The 21,097-nt window shown below is 39.7% G+C and overlaps 1 protein-coding gene across 6 annotated transcripts in view; it reads right to left on the reverse strand.

Annotated features, from left to right (window-relative positions):
* The window catches only part of TCF12 (transcription factor 12), a 141,891-nt gene that overhangs the window by 38,346 nt on the left and 82,448 nt on the right, over nucleotides 1-21,097 (reverse strand). For 4 of the 6 annotated variants that reach the window (XM_035131798.2, XM_035131797.2, XM_060282399.1 and 1 more), the window contains exon 10: nucleotides 1,720-1,822. In XM_035131798.2, coding sequence (XP_034987689.2) covers nucleotides 1,720-1,822 — 103 coding nt within the window. Of the gene's footprint in view, nucleotides 1-1,719; nucleotides 1,823-13,189; nucleotides 21,064-21,097 lie in introns of those variants that run through there. The other 2 variants (XM_060282400.1, XM_060282401.1) reach the window with 2 other exon arrangements.

Below are 21,097 nucleotides of genomic sequence, written 5' to 3' on the forward strand. Positions count from 1 at the left end.
TCTTCTTTGATTGTTGTATTAATTTTATCATAGCTGTTCTCCAGCTTGGGAACATTTTATTGAAAGAAAGCTTAAACATTTACTGAATAAATAAATCTTAGCCAAGGACCCTGGGGAGGGAAAGGGAAGATTGCCTTTGCATGGGACAAGAGAAAGGTATGGAGTATGTGTCAGTCCTCTGGGTGTACGGCTGTCATTTCACATTTGCTAGGAGAGAGGTTTGTGGGTGATGTTATTGGTTGGTAGATGTGAATTTGCTATGCTTTTTGTGGGAGTGGCTGTCACTGCTGATGGGGTTTTGCTATTCTTGCTAAGCAATTGGCATGTGTCTGAGCTTGTGTTGTGAGCAGATGATACTACAGACTTCACCAGCACCTGCATAGGGGTCAGCTATGCCAGTGTTTTTCAACCACTGTTCCGCGGCACACTAGTGTGCCACGAGATGTTGCCTGGTGTGCCGTGGGGAAAAGACGGTGGTGGGGCGGCAAGCCGCCGCGTCGCGCCTGCAGGATCCCTGGCTGGCTGGCTGGCTGAGCGCGTGTGGTTCCTTCCCAGAGGAGCCTGGCAGGCGCCAGCAGGGGGAAGCGCTTCTGCGGGGAAAGCAGGCACTCTTTTTCCCGGGTGCCAAGTGGAGCTGGAGAGGGAGCGAACAGCAGAGGGACCGGCTCCCGGGCGACTCCGCTTAGCCGGGCGACTCCGGTAGCACCTCCTGCTGCCCCGGGGCCACATGAAGTGGGCGGTTGGCCGGCTCCTCCCCACCCCCTCGGGTACCCACCCCACCCGCTGCATCCCCGCGGAGCCCGGGAGGCCATGGAGTTGTGGGGTGGGGGAGTTCACGAGTGATCTCGGATCGTTTATGTTTATGAGGCAGGAAGATGCTGCCAGCCATGGCGCACATGCATCCAGCTTTGTGTATGGGTGTAGTGCCCCAGTGCCAGGCTATCTTGTGCCCCAGGCAAAGATAATTACTTGCACCCAGCCACCCCCAATTGCTAATTTCAGTTTTCATAAGCAGACAAAATTCTTCAAAATATTAAAGGTATCAGAAATGTATATTGCAAACCCCCCCCCAGGTCAGTCTTGATGCTGTTGAGGGTCACTTTACACCTTGGGAAGCCCCTCCCGTTTTGGGTTTGAGTTGAAGTCCCCTGACCTTATTATAAATGGAAATACCACTGTTGCGGGCACATGCTAGGAAGCTGCAGCTATTTGGGGATTCCAGTGTGTGGACAAGCAGCTAAAACCTCAATAATAACCTCAATAATAACCTCAAGCAGCTAATAACCTCAATAATATAGGCACAGTTAATTTTTTTAACATTTTCTAATGGTGGTGTGCCTCGTGATTTTTTTCATGAAACAAGTGTGCCTTTGCCCAAAAAAGGTTGAAAAACACTGAGCTATGCAATAGGAATGATATGCCACTAGGAATGATATGCCACTAGGCTGTTTTGAAGCTCTTAACCAAAACATGAGATTATAATCTGATATAGAAGAAATGGGCCCTGAAATGACATGATGAAATCCAAGCATATACTTAACTTCAGGTTAGCATAATGAAAATGAACCAGGAAGAAGCAATAGCACATTTTTATTTCCCACAAACTCTCCTATCATGTATGAACATTTTCTCCCTCCCCAAATTCTAATCTCACTCAATAATATTTGCTTACTTGCTATGCTAGTCTTTAAAAAAGTTGCTCAGTTAACAACATCTTACCTTGCAAAAAGAAAGTGCTAGCAAACATACTGCTTGGTGGTTTAGGAGATGGGTAATTTGGAGATTCTCTATTAAAGTCATCTGAATTAGATGGCGCATAAACCTAAACCAATAAAATGGAAGGGAAAGGAAAGATAAACATGTAATTGTTAAAAGTGACAATAAAGATTCCAGTGGAACACAGGATAATTAAACAAGCACAGCCAGCTTTGAAGCTAAAACTTAATTCCCCAGTTCCAAATACGTTTTCCTGGAAGTTAGAAAGTGACGTGAGCAGGCTTAGCTCAGCCCAGCCTTCTCCCCCACCCCTCCAGGGTACTTATTGACTCAAAGAGGCAATCTGATAAAAGTCCAAACATGAGCAATTACTTAAATTAAAAAAGAAAAAAACAAACAGCATGCTCCCTAAACAATATTTGAATTAGAGGCATTGAATTTGTTCATTGTTTGCTTAAGTTACAATTCCAGGAGTCAGGTAAAAATATAGGTAATCAAAGGATAAACTTTAGTGGACCATCATCTACAACATCAGATGCCATAATACATTATCTAGTCTAAGGTGTCATGAACCTATTGTTGCACTACGTTAAAAGGGCTACCCCTTTACAACTATTCAAAGGAGTACATGTGCAATCAGAGTGAGTAGATTTCAAGCTTGTCAGATCTTCTTTTCTTTTTAGACCTCTGAAGTCTAAAAACCAGAGCCAGGTATAAAACACAACAGAAGAAATCTAAGCCCAGTAATTTGTTCTGAGTATTTTACATTTTCTCTCATTCATAATAGACAACCAATCAAAATTATTGAGAGAATAATGTGTTTTTCTAGGGAGATTCAGAATTTAAGCTTAATAATCTTTCCTTTTTTAAGAGGCAAAGTTGTGATTTTCCAAGGAAATTCAGTATTCTAAATCTGTCATCTTGTAGTTTGTATCCAAGTTAATTTCTGCTACATTGTCTTACTTTCATACTGCTAAACTTCCATAATCATCTAAAAACAACCAATAAATTACTCTGGATCTTCTAAGCTCAAAATCCCTCCACACATAAATTCACTACCGCACCCCACTTCTTCAATGCAGCAGTGTAATTTGTAAATAAATTAATCTTCTACTTACTCCTGCAATACACCACACTTCTGCAAGTAAAACAGCCCCAAACCAGATTTATGACCTTCTGCTTAACCAGAATGTCAACCAGCAACAAGCAAATTCTTACAAGTCTGGAAAGGCTACACACACATGGCCTACTACTTCAGAATGTCATGCTTTAAATACTGTATATTCCTGCGTATAATACTACTTTTTAACCTAGGAAAATCTTCTCAAAAGTCGGGGGTCGTCTTATACGCCGGGTTGTATTTCTTATACGCCGTGTATATCCCAAACACTATATTTTAACTGGAAAAGTTGGGGGTCGTCTTACACGCCCAGTCGTCTTATACGCTGGAATATTCGGTATTTCATGCTAATACAATGAACAACATTATCATTTGAGAATCAGCCAGATACTTTCAACTGCAGTCAACAAGTGAACAACTGCGTCGTATAAGTGAAGATATTTTGCCTACAAGGTGTATGGTAATTAGTGCTGCAATTTCAAATCTAGTCCAAAATGTATTCTAAAAAACCTTTTAACGATTGTGTGTGCATGCACATGTACTACATGTTGTTGTTTAACTTCTCTTACACACAACTTACATGAATCACTCAGTTGCCTACTATTCGAAGAGCTCAAACCTGTGCCACGTAAAACCCCCAAAACCCTGTGTTTCAAAACACACCACTCAGACGAAAATGCATTACGGGAAAATAACCAGGTTGCAAACCAGCACCTTCTAGCGGCGGCTACACTGGTACTACACCTATAGAACCTTCCCTCTCAACAGCACCTCAGCTGCCGTTTACATACTAGGCCGAATGGAGGTACTGGCTCTCCTGGGTGGGGATTGGGGGAAGGAGGGGACGGGATAGGTCAGGACACGGTGGGAACAGTCACAGGGATGACCTGGGGTGGGGGGAGGAGGGGTGTGATACGTCATGGGATGGGACAGGTTGGGGGCAATCACAGGGAAAACCCCAGGGTGGGGGGGGGTGCAATACGTCATGGATCGACACAGGGTGGTGGCAGTCACAGGGATTAGCCACGGCAACATGTGGCAGGGCCAACTAGTAAAAGTAATAAAAAGGAACACAACTGAACATTCTACACAGTAGTAAACTGATCTCAAAGCTGTTTTGTGCACTTGGAAGAGGAGGATGACAGAAGCCACCAACTTTTAAAAGCAATTAAAAAAACCAACTCTGACATTATTACTTTTTACGGTATCTGCAGTGGAGATCCTGACAGATTTAACTTTGTACAGTACAGTTTGCTGCAATTTACAGGAAGCACACTAGTACATTCGTAGTATGCATTGTATACACCCAGACATACTTTGTAACCAACTGCCGAATTTTAAATCTTCGGAATCCAAAGACACTAGGCAGACAAAGAATACTTAATTTACAAGTTGAATCCTAAACATTTTAGCGTGTACTGCAGTTCCTTCAATAAGACTTACAGAATGCAGAAATGGAGATGAATATTATTGTATTAAAGCCAACAGTGACAAGAAAAACGCTACTTTGAAACTGCAAGAAAAACGCTACTTTGAAACTGCACTGTGAGCAAGTCTGAAGCTCAGTTTAATAATCAGTGCAAGGAGAAACTGAAAAAAATTTTATCTGCAACAAATATGTGACAGCAATATAATACAGACCACTTTTATAATAAAAAGTGCAAGAAATGGGTCCTTTCAAAAAGGACCAGAAGTGTTCTAGTGCAGGCACACAACTTTATATAGTTTTGCTGTGTTCCAGTATCTTAAGTATAGCTTCCAAAAACATAGCTGCAGTGATATCAAGCTGCACTTCTTCCAGTCTGGATCCGAAGATCAAAGAATTCTTGCGGCAGAACACAAGTGATGTGGTCTCAAAAGGCTTCATTACTTCCAGATGTGGTGAAAAAGTCTGCCAATTCCACAAAAAAGAGCGAGCTTTCCTTTGTTACAGTCAGAACCGCCCACAAATTAAAACCAGGTCTCTTAAGTTATTTGATCACCTGCAGATGACTGCCAGCTCACCCCCGCCCCACCTCTCAAGCTAAAAGCAGGGGTTTTTTTTGTTACTACAAAAATACAAGAACAGAAAAGAATTACTGTGATAGTGAGATTAGGCAGCCTATGAGTAAACAGATCTGTGCTTATAAATTACAGCTTGACAATGAAGGTATTTTAGACTTTAAATATAGGCAGATGCTTCATTGTAGCTGGCACACTTTAAATAAAATCAAGGCATAGGACCCAATCCAGCACAAAGTAGGCTCAGGTGAACAGATTCAAAGCCTTGCTCTTAAAGTTCTGCTCTCACCTCCTCATGGACCATTAATAATACTACTAATAATATTTCCCTCTAAGCTTTATTCATTCTTTTTTGCCTCCCAACTTCTGATTCCATTTCTAGAGCACTTAGACCAGGACCCAGAAAAGGAACCACTGGGTATAATTCAGCCTGATTTAAACAAGCATGAGTGCCAAGCTGCCAAATGATACTAGGCAGGCAGCCTCACTATATTGCTTTCGACACCTGCTGCAAAAGTGTTTGTTTAGGCATGTCTACTCAGAAATGTAATTTTGATATGTATTTTAACTTGCAACTTTTTATTGTGTATCTTTTTTTTAAAACACACACCTGGTTTTACTTTTCAAAATTTTAGGTGAAGTTGTTTGCAACTGTTGATTTTATCTGTAAAATATATATATATATATATATATATATATATATATATATATATATATGTATGTATGCTGTTTAGATGTGTTGATGATCCTGTGGTATATAACTCTTGTTAAATAAATCTATGCTGCAGTACCTTATCAATAAGATGTATGACTTTGAACCCTGAGATTTAATGAAAAGACACTCTCAACAACCATTTCCCAGTTTGGGGGCTCCCTCATCCAGACATCTGGAAACGCCCAAGCCTCAGAATTTTTCAGAAGAAATGCCAAGTCCTTTTTACTCAAGCACACACACACACACACACACACACACACACACACACACACACAGGCTGTTGATAAACAGAGGGGCCTTCAGAGGGTAGCATGCTCTCTAAGTGTTTGGAGTACTTTCAAAATGGTAAACTATTCAAAACCTTTGTGAGCAATGACCCACCTACTGAAAATCATGTCTCTCTTATCCCTTTCAGAGGCTGTGCACAAGGCTCTACACTCACAGCTCTTGAAGTCTGTGGATTTCACAGAAATCCCCAGAGCAAAGCATATTTCAGAGCCCAAGGCAACATAAAACAATGTTTAAACCAGGGGTCGGCAGCCGTTTTCAGCCATGGGCCGGTCCACCGTCCCTCAGACCATGTGGTGGGCTGGACTATTTGGGGGGGGGGGTGAACGAATTCCTTTGCCCCACAAATAACCCAGAGATGCATTTTAAATAAAGGGACATATTTTACTCATGTAAAATGATTCCCGGACCATCCGCGGGCCAGATTGTGAAGGCGATTGGGCCGCATCCGGCCCACAGGCCTTAGGTTGCCTACCCCTGGTTTAAACCCTCCTCTGGCAGGCTGAACTAGCCATCTTTTTTGTTTACAGAAAGCTGACCAGGCTTTCCAGCCTGCAATAAACAGCTAACCTGACCTCCCTGGCATTCCTACAAGCTCTGAAGTGCTTAGCATCTCTTACCCTAATAAATGGGTGCGTAAGAGAAAGGGTGACCCACACACTTTCCCCTCTCTCTCTCTCTCTCTCTCTCTCTCTCTCTCTCTCTCTCTCTCTCTCTCTCTCGTCTTAGTCAGACCACAACAGTCAACTTAAGCTCTGCCACATGCATCATATTTCTTGAAATAATTACAAATCCAATGAACCCATCATGCATGACTTTGTATTCAGCAGGCACAGCATTAAGAATTTTTTTTTTTATGAATTAGGAAAGCACCTCAAGCATGCAGTGCAGCAAATGGTTGGAATGCCAGGTAAATTATATGGAAGTAAAATATTAAATATTCAACACATTCACATATAAAGAATATGGTACAACCAGATTTGTCTTATTTGATGTCAATAAACTACAAAATGTTCATTGAAAATTATCCATTCTAGAACACTGGACAATGAGGAAGCAAACCTTTAAATCTCAAAAGAAATAAAAGTTGTTTCAGGCTCACCCTTACAGGAGAGAGAGGAACACTGAGAGCCCCCCTTGCTTTACCTGTGGATGGGCTTGGGAATGCAAAATGGGAAAAGGAAGCCAACAGGCAAACATTTGGGAGTTAACAGCAGGTGGGAAGGACTGGTTAAGAAATGCAAGCAGGCTCTGTACTCTCAGACACTGCCATTAGAGATAGACTAAATTCAGGGGAAATGTTCTGAACCGAAAGTGCTGAAGTCAGAGAGTGATCTTTTCTCCATACCTAAAGAAAGGTCAAGGGCTACTGAAGCCATCTAGAAAACAAGAACATGACTCTGCTCTCTTCTTCATCCCTCTCTTCAGAGTGGGTCAATTGGTTTAAAGTCAATGTTGTCGCAGCTGCAGACAATGTCAAAATGTATTTGAGGTAATGCAAGAGAAGGCAGGCAATGGGTATTTCTGACAGTCCTGAACTATGCCAGATCCAAGCTGCATTTCATGGAACAAACAACAAAGTAACAACAGTCGGTGATAACACAATTCTGTTTATCAAAGGCATTCTGCAGAATAACGAGTGATTCTTAAATGAATACAGTGCTAAAATACTTTAAAAAGAAGTTTGTGCCCAATAAGTTCATCTTTAAAAGCAGCAAAAAATATTTTCAAATATGTGCTTTAGCCTACCTAATGAATTAAGTTCTTTTGAAATAACTAGCCCTGGCCTTATGTACTTAGAGGAGTATCTATTGATAAATAGAGGTGGGATGGATATATATTTCATGCAGCAGAACAGAAAATTGGGCAGCTTCTCTGGAAATTTATCTCAAAAGTTTTTTTAAAAATGCAGCTCTATCATTCTGTAAATGGCCAGCAAAAGTGAATTGTCCACAGTCTATATTCATACACTGTCTCATCAGTTTGAAAAGATCTGTAAGTCAGATGTCTGGAGCATAGACAGAAACATTTTCCTGTGCTACTTCAGTATAATATCTGCTAGACACAACAGCAGAGAGAAAAATAAAACAGTGTAGTGCTACAAGCAAGTTTGCTTATGGAGATTTCTGGATGCGTCCCTTCTTAGTCTTGACTTGCAAATGTTTATTGTGATCTAGAGTCAGCCAAACACAACTGATACAGACGCTGAGTTCAGACAATCATATCTGATTTTCATAAGGCGATGAATGAATCAACCTTTTGCTCATACACTGAGACCTTCTGCTCTTCCATTCACCATGATTAAACAAGGAAATATCTAATTAAGCATAGCTCCCTGTTTCAGATGGACTGAGAAACTACTGTTCCTTTAGCCTTGTAACACACCAAGTTCTTAATCCCAGTCGGTTATAGTTACTTGATAATTATAGGCTGCAGTACTAACTACGCTTACCTAGGATTTACTTGTGAGTAGACATGGTTAATATTGCACTATATGTTATATATGTTATGTACTGATAAAAGAGGACACAAATATTTCTTGCAGCAACTGCATACGGCTGCTGCAAATTTTACTCCCCCTCCCCAAATCTACACACGAAGGTATTTTCTCCTATTTCAATTTGGCATCTGTATAAGGAATTATGAGGGAATATAGCATACTAATAATTTTTTTAAATGTCAGATATCCCGTAATATATTAGTAAATCTAAAATGAAGATTGTTTTCTCTGCTCCCCACATGTTGATAGTCCTAGAAAGTTAATATAACATCTTTCTGAAAGCATGCCTTACCTTAACTCAAATTAATGGAGTTATGTCTGTTAAAAGAAAGAACAGGATGGTGCTTCGGGTTTCTGAAATTTCCCCCCTCAAAAGTTCAAGTATTTACAGTCAATCTGCTATGATGACTGTAGGAATTTAAGATCATGTGTGGTCACAGTTGCATCAGCAGAACAATTTTTTGCTTCTGCAACAAGACTTTCTGTCCCTCTTCTCCCTCCATGTACACCCTATGCGTGCTCTCCAAATCTGTTCTAGCAGGTTGGTGATACTCCTTGAACTGATTTAGGGGATGTGCAGGGAGTGGCGAGGGGGAAAGAACATACTGTTGTGCAAGCCGAACTCCTTGCATTGATGGAATGATTGCCTTACTACTGTGTTGGATTCCACCCCTTACCCTTGGCTAAGAGATGGGTAAAACAATTTAATTTCAAAGGTCCAGTTTTTTACAATCAAAGTGTTCAAACTTCCATGACTGTACCACTTTAGCCTATAACAGCCTATAACAGAAGGCTCCTCTCTAAAAATCTCCTTGCTTACAGAAAACAGAAATCTTCACCCTCCTCTTTTCCTTTACATGCTGTTTTTCTATATGCAGATTCTCCACCCCCCCCCATGAGAACAATTTAAAGACAACTTATTCTTTGCAGTTTGCAGTTCAAGAAAAGCTTCATGCCTCCATCCCACTGATTATATAAATTTAACCCCAGTGTGTCTGATTGTCAGATTCAGACTCTAAAGAACACTTACATTCATCATTAAAAGACTCTGACCCAAAATGCACCAGTGGGTCCATGACGGTGATGCGCAGCTCCTAGCCAGTCAACTCTTCCCTATTTACTGATACATCACCATAGTGTGTATGAATTCACTTTTTCAGATTTAGAATGTGTTTGGCTCAGTTGGCAGAAAGCTGCTCTCTCACCATGGTTTGACAGCTGTCATGGGAATATTTGACACAGAGCCAGGGCAAGATATTACCTCAACTTCAGTTGTTAAAGTAGAATTAAATGGCATACAATGAAGGCAAAACAGAAGAAAAACTGCATTAATACAGTGAGATTATTCTCTGACCACAACCCATTGTCTCCAGAATGTCAACAGGTTATAAGACTGCAGACCACGGACCATTTTACACAGTACAGCAGTCCTTTCGAAAAAATAATCTGACACAGGTTGCCTAACAGATGCAGACAGTGCAACACACTGTGACAGCATTTTACCTATTTCTGTAAACCTGATTACCTACACTCTTGATTGTCTCTCTGTAGAAAAACTGGTGTGTGTGAAGCGATTCTTACTGCACAGTCTCAGGAACATTAAGTGTCACCTGGTCCAGTTACTGTTTGCCTAGGAAACTGGAAGGAGAGCATCCTAAAATCCTGAATCCCTTCTCACTCACAGAAAAGAATGCTTAACAGTCAATTTATTTGTTTTAATCTCAGAATACTTTTTTCTTCTTCTCTACTTTCTAATAAGAATATGAATTGATTGTTGGCATGGCTAGACATAATTTGTCCAAACTACTAGGAGACTCTCCTGCTAAAAATGCTTTAAATAAATGATGGAGAGCTTAGTAAAAACTGATCTATTTAAGGTTGGGTGTATGGCAATGAGCAGAAAATATTTTGATCCCTTTGGAATTCTATTCCTCACAATGCACATTTTGTTCCCAGAAGATGGATGCCTACTTTTTAAATAGGCAGAGCACAATTTAAACAAAATTCTGTCTGAAAACTAGCTTGATAAATTTCTTACACTGCATCTCTTTGCAGGGAGGGCCTTACTCACCTTTTCGATTTAGAATTAAACTACTCAAAACTACTTCTTGCTCTATGGTGAAGCCACAAGGCTTTAATATGTTATGGCTTAATGGAGGAATAGTTGAATTTTTTTAATACTGATCTGTAGCAAAATGTAAACAGGCACATTTATTTCATTCTAACAAAATAAATCTGAATTTTACTTTATGTCCATCTCAACACATTAGAGCCTATAAGGATTGCCTCCTCCTTCATCATATCCAGAGATAACTGGAAGAATCCCTTTCAGCTTTGTTCCTATATTGCCTCTATTAGTTAACTTGCTAAGTGTGCATGCACATGAAAGCCCATACCAATGACAAACTTAGTTGGTCTCTAAGGTACTATGGAAGGAATTTTTTTTATTTTGTTTTGACTACGGCAGACCAACAGGGGTACCTACCTGTTGCTAACCTTTTGTCCTCCTTTAAAGATCAAAAGGGGGCAGGTCAAGGAGTGCTACATATATGAACAGCAGGCTTTCCCATGGGCTCCAAAAAGCCCTAGTAGCTTTTTCCAAATCATACACTGCCACAGAAACTTTCAGTTCCTCACTGCGTGGTGGAATCTTCTGATACTTAACACAATTAAAACTGTTATTTATTTGAAGTTCTGAAACATGTAACCAGACTTTATTAACTACAGATTGGGCAAATACTACAAAGAAGGTGGCTGGACATGATTCAGTCTGATATGGTTTTAGGAGTGTATTAGCTATTCTTGACAAACATTAAGGCAAAAACATGCTACAGAATGAAGCCCTGAATCAGAGCAGAAGAGAAGGCAGCCATTGAACAAGCCAACATTTTCCACTTAACACCACAAATATGAATACACCAATGAATCAGAATGATTTAACCTTTCTCTTTCCTACCCCCTTTTGAGTTGCTTCCATAAAGCCTAAACACTAAAGTGTCACAACACAGAAGGGGCACCAGGATATGGAATTGTTATACAATTTCTAGCTCTTCAAGTTCATGAGCATCACCCATGAACCATAACAAGCAGATGCTATCAATTCTTGAGGCTGGCTTCTTTACAGTACCAGCACTTCCATCCATTACAAGCCTGGAAATACTTAATAAGATCAAAGCTTTCCCCCTCGCTGCAGAACAAAGAGGAATGTTCAGAGCCAGAGAAAGAATAAAATCAACACTCCATGAAAGCCAGACTCCTATTGCTTCTGGGGAACTGCAGACTTCATTTTACTTCTTTCCAACATATACAGGTGAAACTCGGAAAATTAGAATACGTCAAAAGTGCTTTTATTTCAGTAATGCAACTTTTTTTTTTACAAATTCTTTCTTTTGGAAATTCCACAGTAATAAAACAAATAGTTACAATAATACAAAAATAAACAAAAATAAACATCGCTATTACATTTCATTAATTACATTACATTACATTACATTTATAATTGACCCACCTAACGACAAATAATTACAATTACAACAAATAAAGGCTTGACATATCTTGCTTTGCATGTCATGCATCTATCTCATATATTGGTTTCACCTTTTAAGTTGCATTACTGAAATAAATGCACTTTTCAACGATATTAAAATTTTCCAAGTTTCACCTGTACATCTTCACACAAAATTGTAAAACTACTTAAGCTTAGGAGGAGACATAAAAATAATCAATTTCCCATTTGGAGGGCTTGGGATGTTGACACCAAAGAAAATAAGTTTTCCCAAAGTTGCCTGAAACTCAGAAGCACTTTATAACAATTTAGATATGTCCAGAGGGCAATTTACCAAACCTTTAGCATTTTGAAATGCTACTGAAGTTTGACTATACAGTAATGCTTTAAAAGACTAAAAACAAAACAAAACTGGATCACATCAGATTGCTAATCAATGGCAGTAAAATATGAGGCAATACTTTGAGAGTATAGGCAGAACATAGGAATGCCTCAGTATTAATTGCAACCTATCTCTTCTAGTTAATGCCATTTGCCAATGTACATCATTAGTAAAATCCTAAAAAAGACTAAAGCTTTTAAGTACTTTGCAGAGTGAGCAGCAGTCATTACATGACACATCACACAACTGGATTAGTTTTCTGCGGTGTCTAAAATCAGTTTTGATTACCATCAAACCCATAAAATGTACTTAAGGCTCCTATGAAATGTGGAAGGTTCAGTCTACATTACACAATAGCCATATGGACAAAAGACCAATGCACAACACAATAGTTATCAAACTCTAAAATGTAGATATTGCTCCAGAACTTTACACATCTGAAGAGATGCAGATTTATAAACCATTCCTAGGCTATAGAAAGTATTTTTGTATAAAGGAGGATTCAACTTTATGAATCAGACTGAAGATGTTCAAAATGAAAGCACACGGTATCACTGTAAGGACAGTACTTTATCTGAATGAAGCACAAACACTTAAGTGCGAAACAGCAACCTTAATCACCCAGTTGCTTTCTGAAATATTCCTCATTACCCATGTACAGTACTCACTTTTTTAAAGCAAGTAACTGGAACGGTTTCAGTTTCTTTCGCTGCTGCATGAAACAGCAATAATGCCTTTCACATTTTCAAATGCATTGCTACATGAGTGAAATTTTGAAGGCAACAGAACAGCTGCATAAAATAAAAGCAAGTTACGTGCAATGATTATAGCACTAACTGAAGCAATTTAGTCTAAGTATTCTAGTCTATGCAAGTATATCTAGCTGCTAGACCAGTCCAGAGACTACAAACAACATTTCCAGCCAGGCTACTTTGAACAGAACAAAAGGAAAGTCCCCTTACCGTTTTTCCATTGTAGTAATACATCAAAGAGTTGCTGCTCATTCCAGGTACAGGATATGCACAATACATGTTCACTCTAAAAACAACACAGCGTGCAGTCTAAGAGCACAGCTTCCCTCCAAGACATCAATTCACCAAATGAAAGAAACACAGCAATTCTTCAGTCAGATACAAGCACACATGCATCTACTCAGAAAGAATTTATGCAAAATAGGACTGAACCATCTAATACAGGAAAACAGGGTGTGCACGTGTTAGAAACTATGCTGTAAAATCTTCCTTCAAAAGTAATCCAGTTTTAGTTGTAATGCAAGCAAACAAGGACTTCCATAAAGGATTTAAGAATTTACACCTTAGTCAAAAGGGCAGTAGTTTGCAGCTGCACTCAAATAAAAAAGCCATTCTTCAGAGCCAAAAAGGGAAGCAATGGTAAATCCTTAGCAATTCAATCTTTTTTTGTTTTAATTAAATGAGAACATTTGTGGCAGCAGAGACCAAACTTCATGCATCTCTAGCCATACTTCCATCTGGTTCTCTCTAAAGCTGCTTCCAACTTTCACGAATACGCCACTCACTGGCTTGAAATGCTGAATTACATGCTGGGAGAAGGAGGAGGAGGACCTAAACAGCTAATTGCTTCCTGGACCAAAAAAAGCAATAAGCCCTTCATCATTAGGTGCCTGTTAGAGCCCAGGGTCAGAGGACACCCAATGTCCTTTCAAAGAGCTGGGGGGGGGGGGAAATGTGGTGCTTTAGGACACAGAATTCACACATCAGTCTAATAGTTATGAACATACAAAAACAGACTATAATATTTAAATTGACATAACAAATTAAGCTTGGCCTTATAGTTCTCTGTTTTAAACATATTTTTCAATTCATTTTAGTGACATTTTTACTTTTTATTTAAAAAAAATTAATGTTGGTTAATATTAAAATTAATATTTTTTCTTTTCCCCTGAATGATGTAATTCAGAGCTTAAGATTTCATTTCAATGCACCCTTACCAAAATAAAGCAAGGTACTGTATAATAAAAACAGGAAGGTTAAATGCAATCAATAAATACCCATATATATGTCTTACAAAGAATTCTCAACTTGGGTAAACAGTAATTTATATTGTGGGGGTGCATGCTTCATGTTGTGGCAGAACCTCAGTTAGTTAAGTATTTTATTGATTTACTTGTTTTGAGTGAGCAGCTGCCCCTCTACCCCCCCCCTGGGCCCCCCAAGCAGAGCCCATGACTCTGTCCAAATAATCACACAATATACTCTAATGCAGCTAAATGGTGAACATTTTAAAAACTATTTTTACTGATTTTATATTGATAACATACATAGAATCAAATTGGATGGTCTTCAAAACATTTTATTTCAATTAGCATTTGATGTACGATTTCTGCCATTGTGATCACTCTATGGTGAGGTTCATTATTAATTGTATTGCTTACATTTGTAGATACGAGAGAAATTACACTCAACTCAAGAAAGACAACAACAGCAACAATATCATCATCATCATCATCATCAATAGATCCCATCCTTACAAGCCTTCAATTTGGCTTTGAATATCTTCAAGTTGCTTCTTCCTAAAATTTACAATTCTGCTATTTCCTGGATTGGTGCTAAAACATTTTTCTCATGTTAATGATACTGTGCTGTTGAGAGCTATTCTTAATGCTGTTTATTGTTATGGTGATAATTATATATTTTAAGTGTTTTGATTAAGCATTTTGTGTTTTCATATGTTGGAAGCTGCCTATTGAGGCCTTGGCCCTAAAGGGGACCTAAACAAAAACAAACCCACTGAGCAGGTTGAAGAACAGCTGCAAAACAGCATCAGGATACAGACCACCAAGCGCAGGCGTGCCAAGCAGCTTGCAACTCTCTCTGTCCACCCTCAGAGACCACATGGATCCTCTTGGGTTCTCAAAGCACTGGCTAAGAAGGCTTGATTTACAACAATGTCACTCTTTAAACCTGTACTCTAGTGTTTATACTTCTGCAAGCAAGATATGTTAAATCTCTCTTTAGATCTTACCCAGGCTCTCCCCCAAAGGTTAACAACTGTTCTAGGATTAAGATGTTTTTCAGAAGATTATACTCTATGTCAAAGTATGACAGAATGTTTAAGACCAACCTGACTGACAAAGAAAGACAAATGTAAGAATTTCCATCTGGAAGAGTTCACAGGAACACTTTCAGTCAAGTGATCCGTGGCAATCTCAGTACAGTACACTTCATGAAGCCTTGACAGATATCTTGCAGGGGAGAAAGAGTTCTTACCAATCTTGACAGACTTTTTCAAGTGTAAGCATGTCAACCTGCTGTGTGACATGGCAGGCTGTAATACTAACTCAGACGGAAATTCCCTTGCAGTTTGGGTTTCCTAGAAGCTACCGATCACAAAATGCGAGTAATGCACAGAATTGTGTTGGCCACCCAACAAAAACCATTTTTGTACCTACAACTTTTAAAGTGAACTTTTAATCTGTGCAACAGCTACATCACACTCATATTTTTCAGGAACAGCAGAAACTGGATCAGCAACCCAATTGGTGAACATGGTAATGTCATTTTTAAAATACCTGTTTTGAGAGGGTTTTTTTCACAATAAGAAACAGCCAGCGCATATGAAAATCACTTTCTTTCTCTCTCCACCTCTTTTCAACGCTTTTTGTGCCAACTGTGACACATTCCTCTTCATTTAAAGGGTGCTTGAGACCATCAGCATATTTTGAAGCTCTCAAATGTGATGAGTACTACTCATCACATTTAGAAGTCCTAAATCCTTTTCATGGGCTCTCATGACATGACCTGCCCTCCATAGAACATTAAATTATAAAACTCTTATGCTTGAGAGTTCTATGTGAGATAGTGAGGCAAAGTAGAGTCTGGAAGGATGCCTTGATTATATGAAATGCTGTTATGCCCAGGACAGGAGGTATCCAATACTTTGTTCTAAGTGGTGCCTATTTATTAAAAGAAACCTGCAGGTCCTATCTGAGTGTCTGGTGTAAAATGAGCAACAAGAGACAATGGAATATTTTTGATCTTACCCTTTCCTGGAAAATGCCATGAACAAAATTAAAGAGCATCTCCGAAACAGCAAAAGCCCAAGCCTGCAACCATGTAAAAACCCACTGAAGTGAATTAGCATGTACTGTATCCAGTATACCATGGTACTGAAATATAAGAGCATATGTAAAGCCCTGCTGGACCAGGCCAGTGGCCCATCTAGTCCAACATCCTGTTCTCACAGTGACCAACCAGATGTCTGTGGAAACCACACAAACAAGACCTGAGAGCAACATCACTCTGCAACGATTTTCAGCAGCTAGCATTCAGAAGCACATTGCCTCCAACAGCGAACAATCATCATGGATAGTAGCCATTGACAGCCAAATAAAAGTTAGTGGTCACCATTGCCTCTTGCATGAGCTAATTCCATAGTTCACCTATGTGTTGAGTGAAGCACTTTATTTTGTCTGTCCTGAATATTCCAACATTCAGCTTCATTCATGATTTCTAGGGTTGGGGGGGGGACTTTTCTCTATCAACTTTTTTTCTCACTATCCATAATGTTTTCCCCATCTTGGGCTCTACAGCCATAGCAGGTGCTGAAACTCTCCCAAAAGTTTGACTTATTCTACAATATTCAAGACAGACTGATGCCACCACCATCATTTCTCAGCCCCACTAAACTAAAATCATCAAAATATGACAAATGCACACACCCCAACTAAAATAAATCTTAAAATGTAAAGGGGAAAACAAATCCCTCTGCTAGCTCAACTCTATAACTTTAGGTTTTCCTGTTTAAATCCTCTTAATAAACCATTGCATTGGTTACATGCCAAGATGTACAATCATTGGGTATCAAAGTACTGCTGCAGTTTCGGACGTTTCCTGTAGATGGCTGTATAATCTAATCCTTCTCCCTAATCAGAATACTATACTGTACTTTTAATCAAAAGTATACTCAATTGAAACAATCATGTAGCAAGTTTAAAAGCAAGCAACAGGAAGTCTTGTTTTGCAGAGCATTCTACTGGCTTTTGGAAATCATGGCAATGGGAAGTGCTATGCTCAAATGGCATGAAGAGAGAAATGGAAAATACAAAAAGGGGCTGCCTGGCTTCAAAGATATGATCGTCCTGGCACACTGACACACAAATTTTAGACTGCTGGAAACTGGATATTGGCAGACACTAGAAAAGCCACTCAGTGTCCTTCCTCTTACACATCCCAAATTTATTTTGGCATCACAGCACTCAGCAAACAGAGTACCCCCTACAAGTTTTTCCTTTGATGAAAGTTATGGCAGCAGGATTTATACCAAAGTCTGATGCAAAGTCCAAGGCCATTTGAAATTATTTTAATCACACGAGTTCCTTCTATGTATATTTCTGTGTGCAAATGTTACTTGGCTAGAAGCAACCATCCAAAACACAATCTACATAATGTTCCATCAGCTTCCACATCTATTATCTGTCTCCTTACCCAGAACTGCTTTAATGGGACAGATAGAAGGTGGAACCCTAGAAAGCTTAGTAATAGTAGTACCGGTAGTAATGTATTAGGCAAACATTTGGCTTTCTTTAAAATGAAGTGGTATGGGTCAAAAAAACCTTAATGATCTGGGACCCTGTTACTTAAATGACTGTATTTGCTCATATGAACCAACTCAATTTTTAAGGATCTGCTTTCCAGGCTTCCACTAAATTGAATGTGTTTGAGGAAAATCAGAGACATTGCCTTCTCTGCAGCAGCAACAATTCCTTATCTAGGGAAATTTGCCAAGCCCTAATTGGTTCCCCCCTCTTTGGAAATGCATTGGAGAAAGCCACAGCTAAGATGAAGGCTTGAGTACCTTTGCGAGGTCAGTGGCCAGTAGCCCTTCCTCCCATCTTATCTACATGGGAAGTCCTTCTTCATCCCACCCTTAATTAAATGAGTAGGGCACTGACTAGCAATAAGGCAATGGACATTCCTTGTTGATACTTCAAAAAGCTGCAGAACATCACCCATGCCTCACATGAAGGAAGTTGCAAGTTCCATGAAAAATGCAAGCATTACCTTGCAGAACAGACATAGAAAGAAAAGACCATGGAGTAACCAAGAGAGCAGCTTTCCTGGACCCTCAATGTAGCAAAGCAGGACTTTTACTAGGCAAAAATCATTGAGAAAAAAGAACTTGAGAAGGACTCTGAGAATGCACATGGCCTTTGATGTGAAAGGCTCCTTTCCCTTTGAACAGCATGAATGTTCTCAATTTGAGCAGCATTGAGAGACACCAAGTAAAACCAGGATGCTTACTGGTGAGTAAGCCCCACAGAACACAGTTAGGCTTCCTATATAGTAAAGGTGAAGGTGCATGAGATCAAACTTCTAAAGCTGCAGTCCTATGCATATCTACTGTTGATGTTGGTGGAGCTTACTTCTGAGTAGATCGGCTGCATGATGAAGTTTGGGGAGAAAAAGAAATGAAACGTAGTTACATTTGGGACAGAAAGGGTTAAGGAGAAGGAGGGGAAACGTTGTAGATAACTGAGATCATGTCTGTGAAGCTATGGATGCCTTTTGCATCCAACCCTACCTACACACACAAATCCCTCAGTAAATCCCTCCTATTTCTTTTCCACATGCATAATTTGTATTAATACTGATTTTTAATTTGTTTTCATTCCTTCTTTCATTCAATGAGGGGAATCAATGTTATCTGCTGGTCTATTTTTAGCTCCTGCTTGGGAACTGAAATGGGGGAGGGAAAGATTCCTGAGTTTGCCATTGTGACCCTGAGTTTAATGGGCAGCTATTCAGCCCATGAGCTTATGCAAGCAAAAATCTGTTAAGAGTCTCTCCAGCTGTAAGCTGGCTTCCAGGTAAGCTGCAAGTTCGTAACACAGCTGCCCCTCAGTCTGCCCAACATATATCTCAATTGCATCTGGAAGAAGAAAAATGAAAACAGAAGCTTGGATTCAGTTGCTTTCTGAAACACAACGGAGGGCATAAACATACCAGAGTACCAGCTCCACTTCAGAACTAATGCCAAAGAAGGAAAGATCTGGCCCATTTCGCATCCACAGCTTTCCTCCTGCCTTTGCAACAGCAGCAGCCCATTCTATTCAGCCTGCACAGCTTTGAGTTATGACTCATCCAAGTGCACCTGCGCCATGTGCATAAAAGCCCAACACCTCTATTTACACAACAAAGAAACATGTTCTGCATCTCTCCCTGCTTTCTTGTTTGCTCTGAAAGGGAGGGATGGATGGAAAATCCTGCCTGCATTTGATGTGGATTTTAAATGCAGATTAATTTATTAACCATTTTCTTTACAGAATAAGACACTTTTAATACTACAACAAAACCAAAAAGCATTAGATTATCACATTTATTGGTGATTTTTTTTTACCAAGCCACACCAACCCCCAACCCCCCCAATTAAAGCCCTTTATTCTCAAAGGACACATTTTGGAGCAAGGGAGATGAACAAACTGGTTGCTTGAAAGCATTCGTGATGTTAGGCTCAAGTTAGGAAAGACTTAATGAAGGCTTGAAAATCCACAAGGGCTTCATAAGGAACATCTGACTTGGTGATTTATGCATATTAATAACAGTCCTATTGAGGCAAGCCAAGCTGCACATGTCCTACGAATCTTAATGTCTTCAGCTCCACTGGGATTATTACCAATGTAAATTTCTAGGATTCTCGGCTATTAATCTGTCTGTCCTCCAGTTCAGCAACATAATGACTAATTAAACATCAAAATACATGAACAGAAGATAGTTCCTGGGCCACCCCCTTCCCATGAGAGAAATGTGCATGACAGGGACAAGCATGTAAAAGTGTACAAATATTTTACAAATCATTGTTATCAGATGTTTAAAAACACTACAAAGGTGTAGCTAGACCAAGGGCAAAACACTCACTTCTAAGTTATACATAGAAAATCACTACTGCAATTTTAAGTTTGCATTTTTTGTGTGTGCATTCTGTTAACTCCCCTTTACTCTGTGTATTACAGGTCATTCTGAAGCCCTTCTCTGCTTCCCATTCTTTATTTCACAAAGCGTGCTTCCCACCTCCTCCTCTCTGTGCGTTCATAGCACTGGTCTGCAATCTGCATCCCGGTTTGTCATTTTTTCCTGCTTTCCTGCTCACAGATCTTTCAACAGTTGCAGTCCCTTCTTCTCTGTGCACCCCACAGCACACTCCTCTCTTTTTGCCCAAACTATTTGTTCCTCACTTCCTCCTCCTCTTCATTACATTCCTTAGATTCCAATTTTCCTTCAATCTCTCTTTCACTCTTTCCCCTTCCCCCAAATGCACAGAAGGCTTTCCCTCTTCCTACAGTTCATGGTAAGGGAGACTCAGGACTCAGCTACATTAGTTAAGAAAAAGCGTTTTTTATGCGTTATAACACTGTGACACCAGATGGTGCTGTGGAGTCCCGTCTTTCTCCAACGTGATTTCCCACTATGAGGTTTACAACTAATTTTCCTGAAATGTTTAGTTTTGTATGTCTAGATCCAGCCTCAGTAAAAGCGGACTGTTCAACATGTCCGGCTAATTGCAAGAGGATGAAAAATATGACAAACTTCAACATGTCACCTGCTCCAGAAAGAGGAAGAGCAGTGCAAATAGTTATAGAGATGGCCACAATTGGTTGGTAGGCTTATGTTGTGCAAGCCTCAGTTAGATTTTCAAACAGCCCTCCCATCAGCATTAGCCAGGCTGGTCGCTGGTCAGGACTGATGGAGCTTAGGTCGAACAACTTATGGAGAACTACAGGTTACTTACCCCTGCTTAATAACTTATTGCTGCTCAATTTTACTCTTTATAACCAATATACAAAGAAAGCAATCCAATGGTAACTGTTTACTGAAAGATAGAACAACCAACAA

The sequence above is a fragment of the Zootoca vivipara genome, chromosome 14 (genome assembly GCF_963506605.1).
Source record: "Zootoca vivipara chromosome 14, rZooViv1.1, whole genome shotgun sequence".
Taxonomy (NCBI): Eukaryota; Metazoa; Chordata; class Lepidosauria; order Squamata; family Lacertidae; genus Zootoca; species Zootoca vivipara.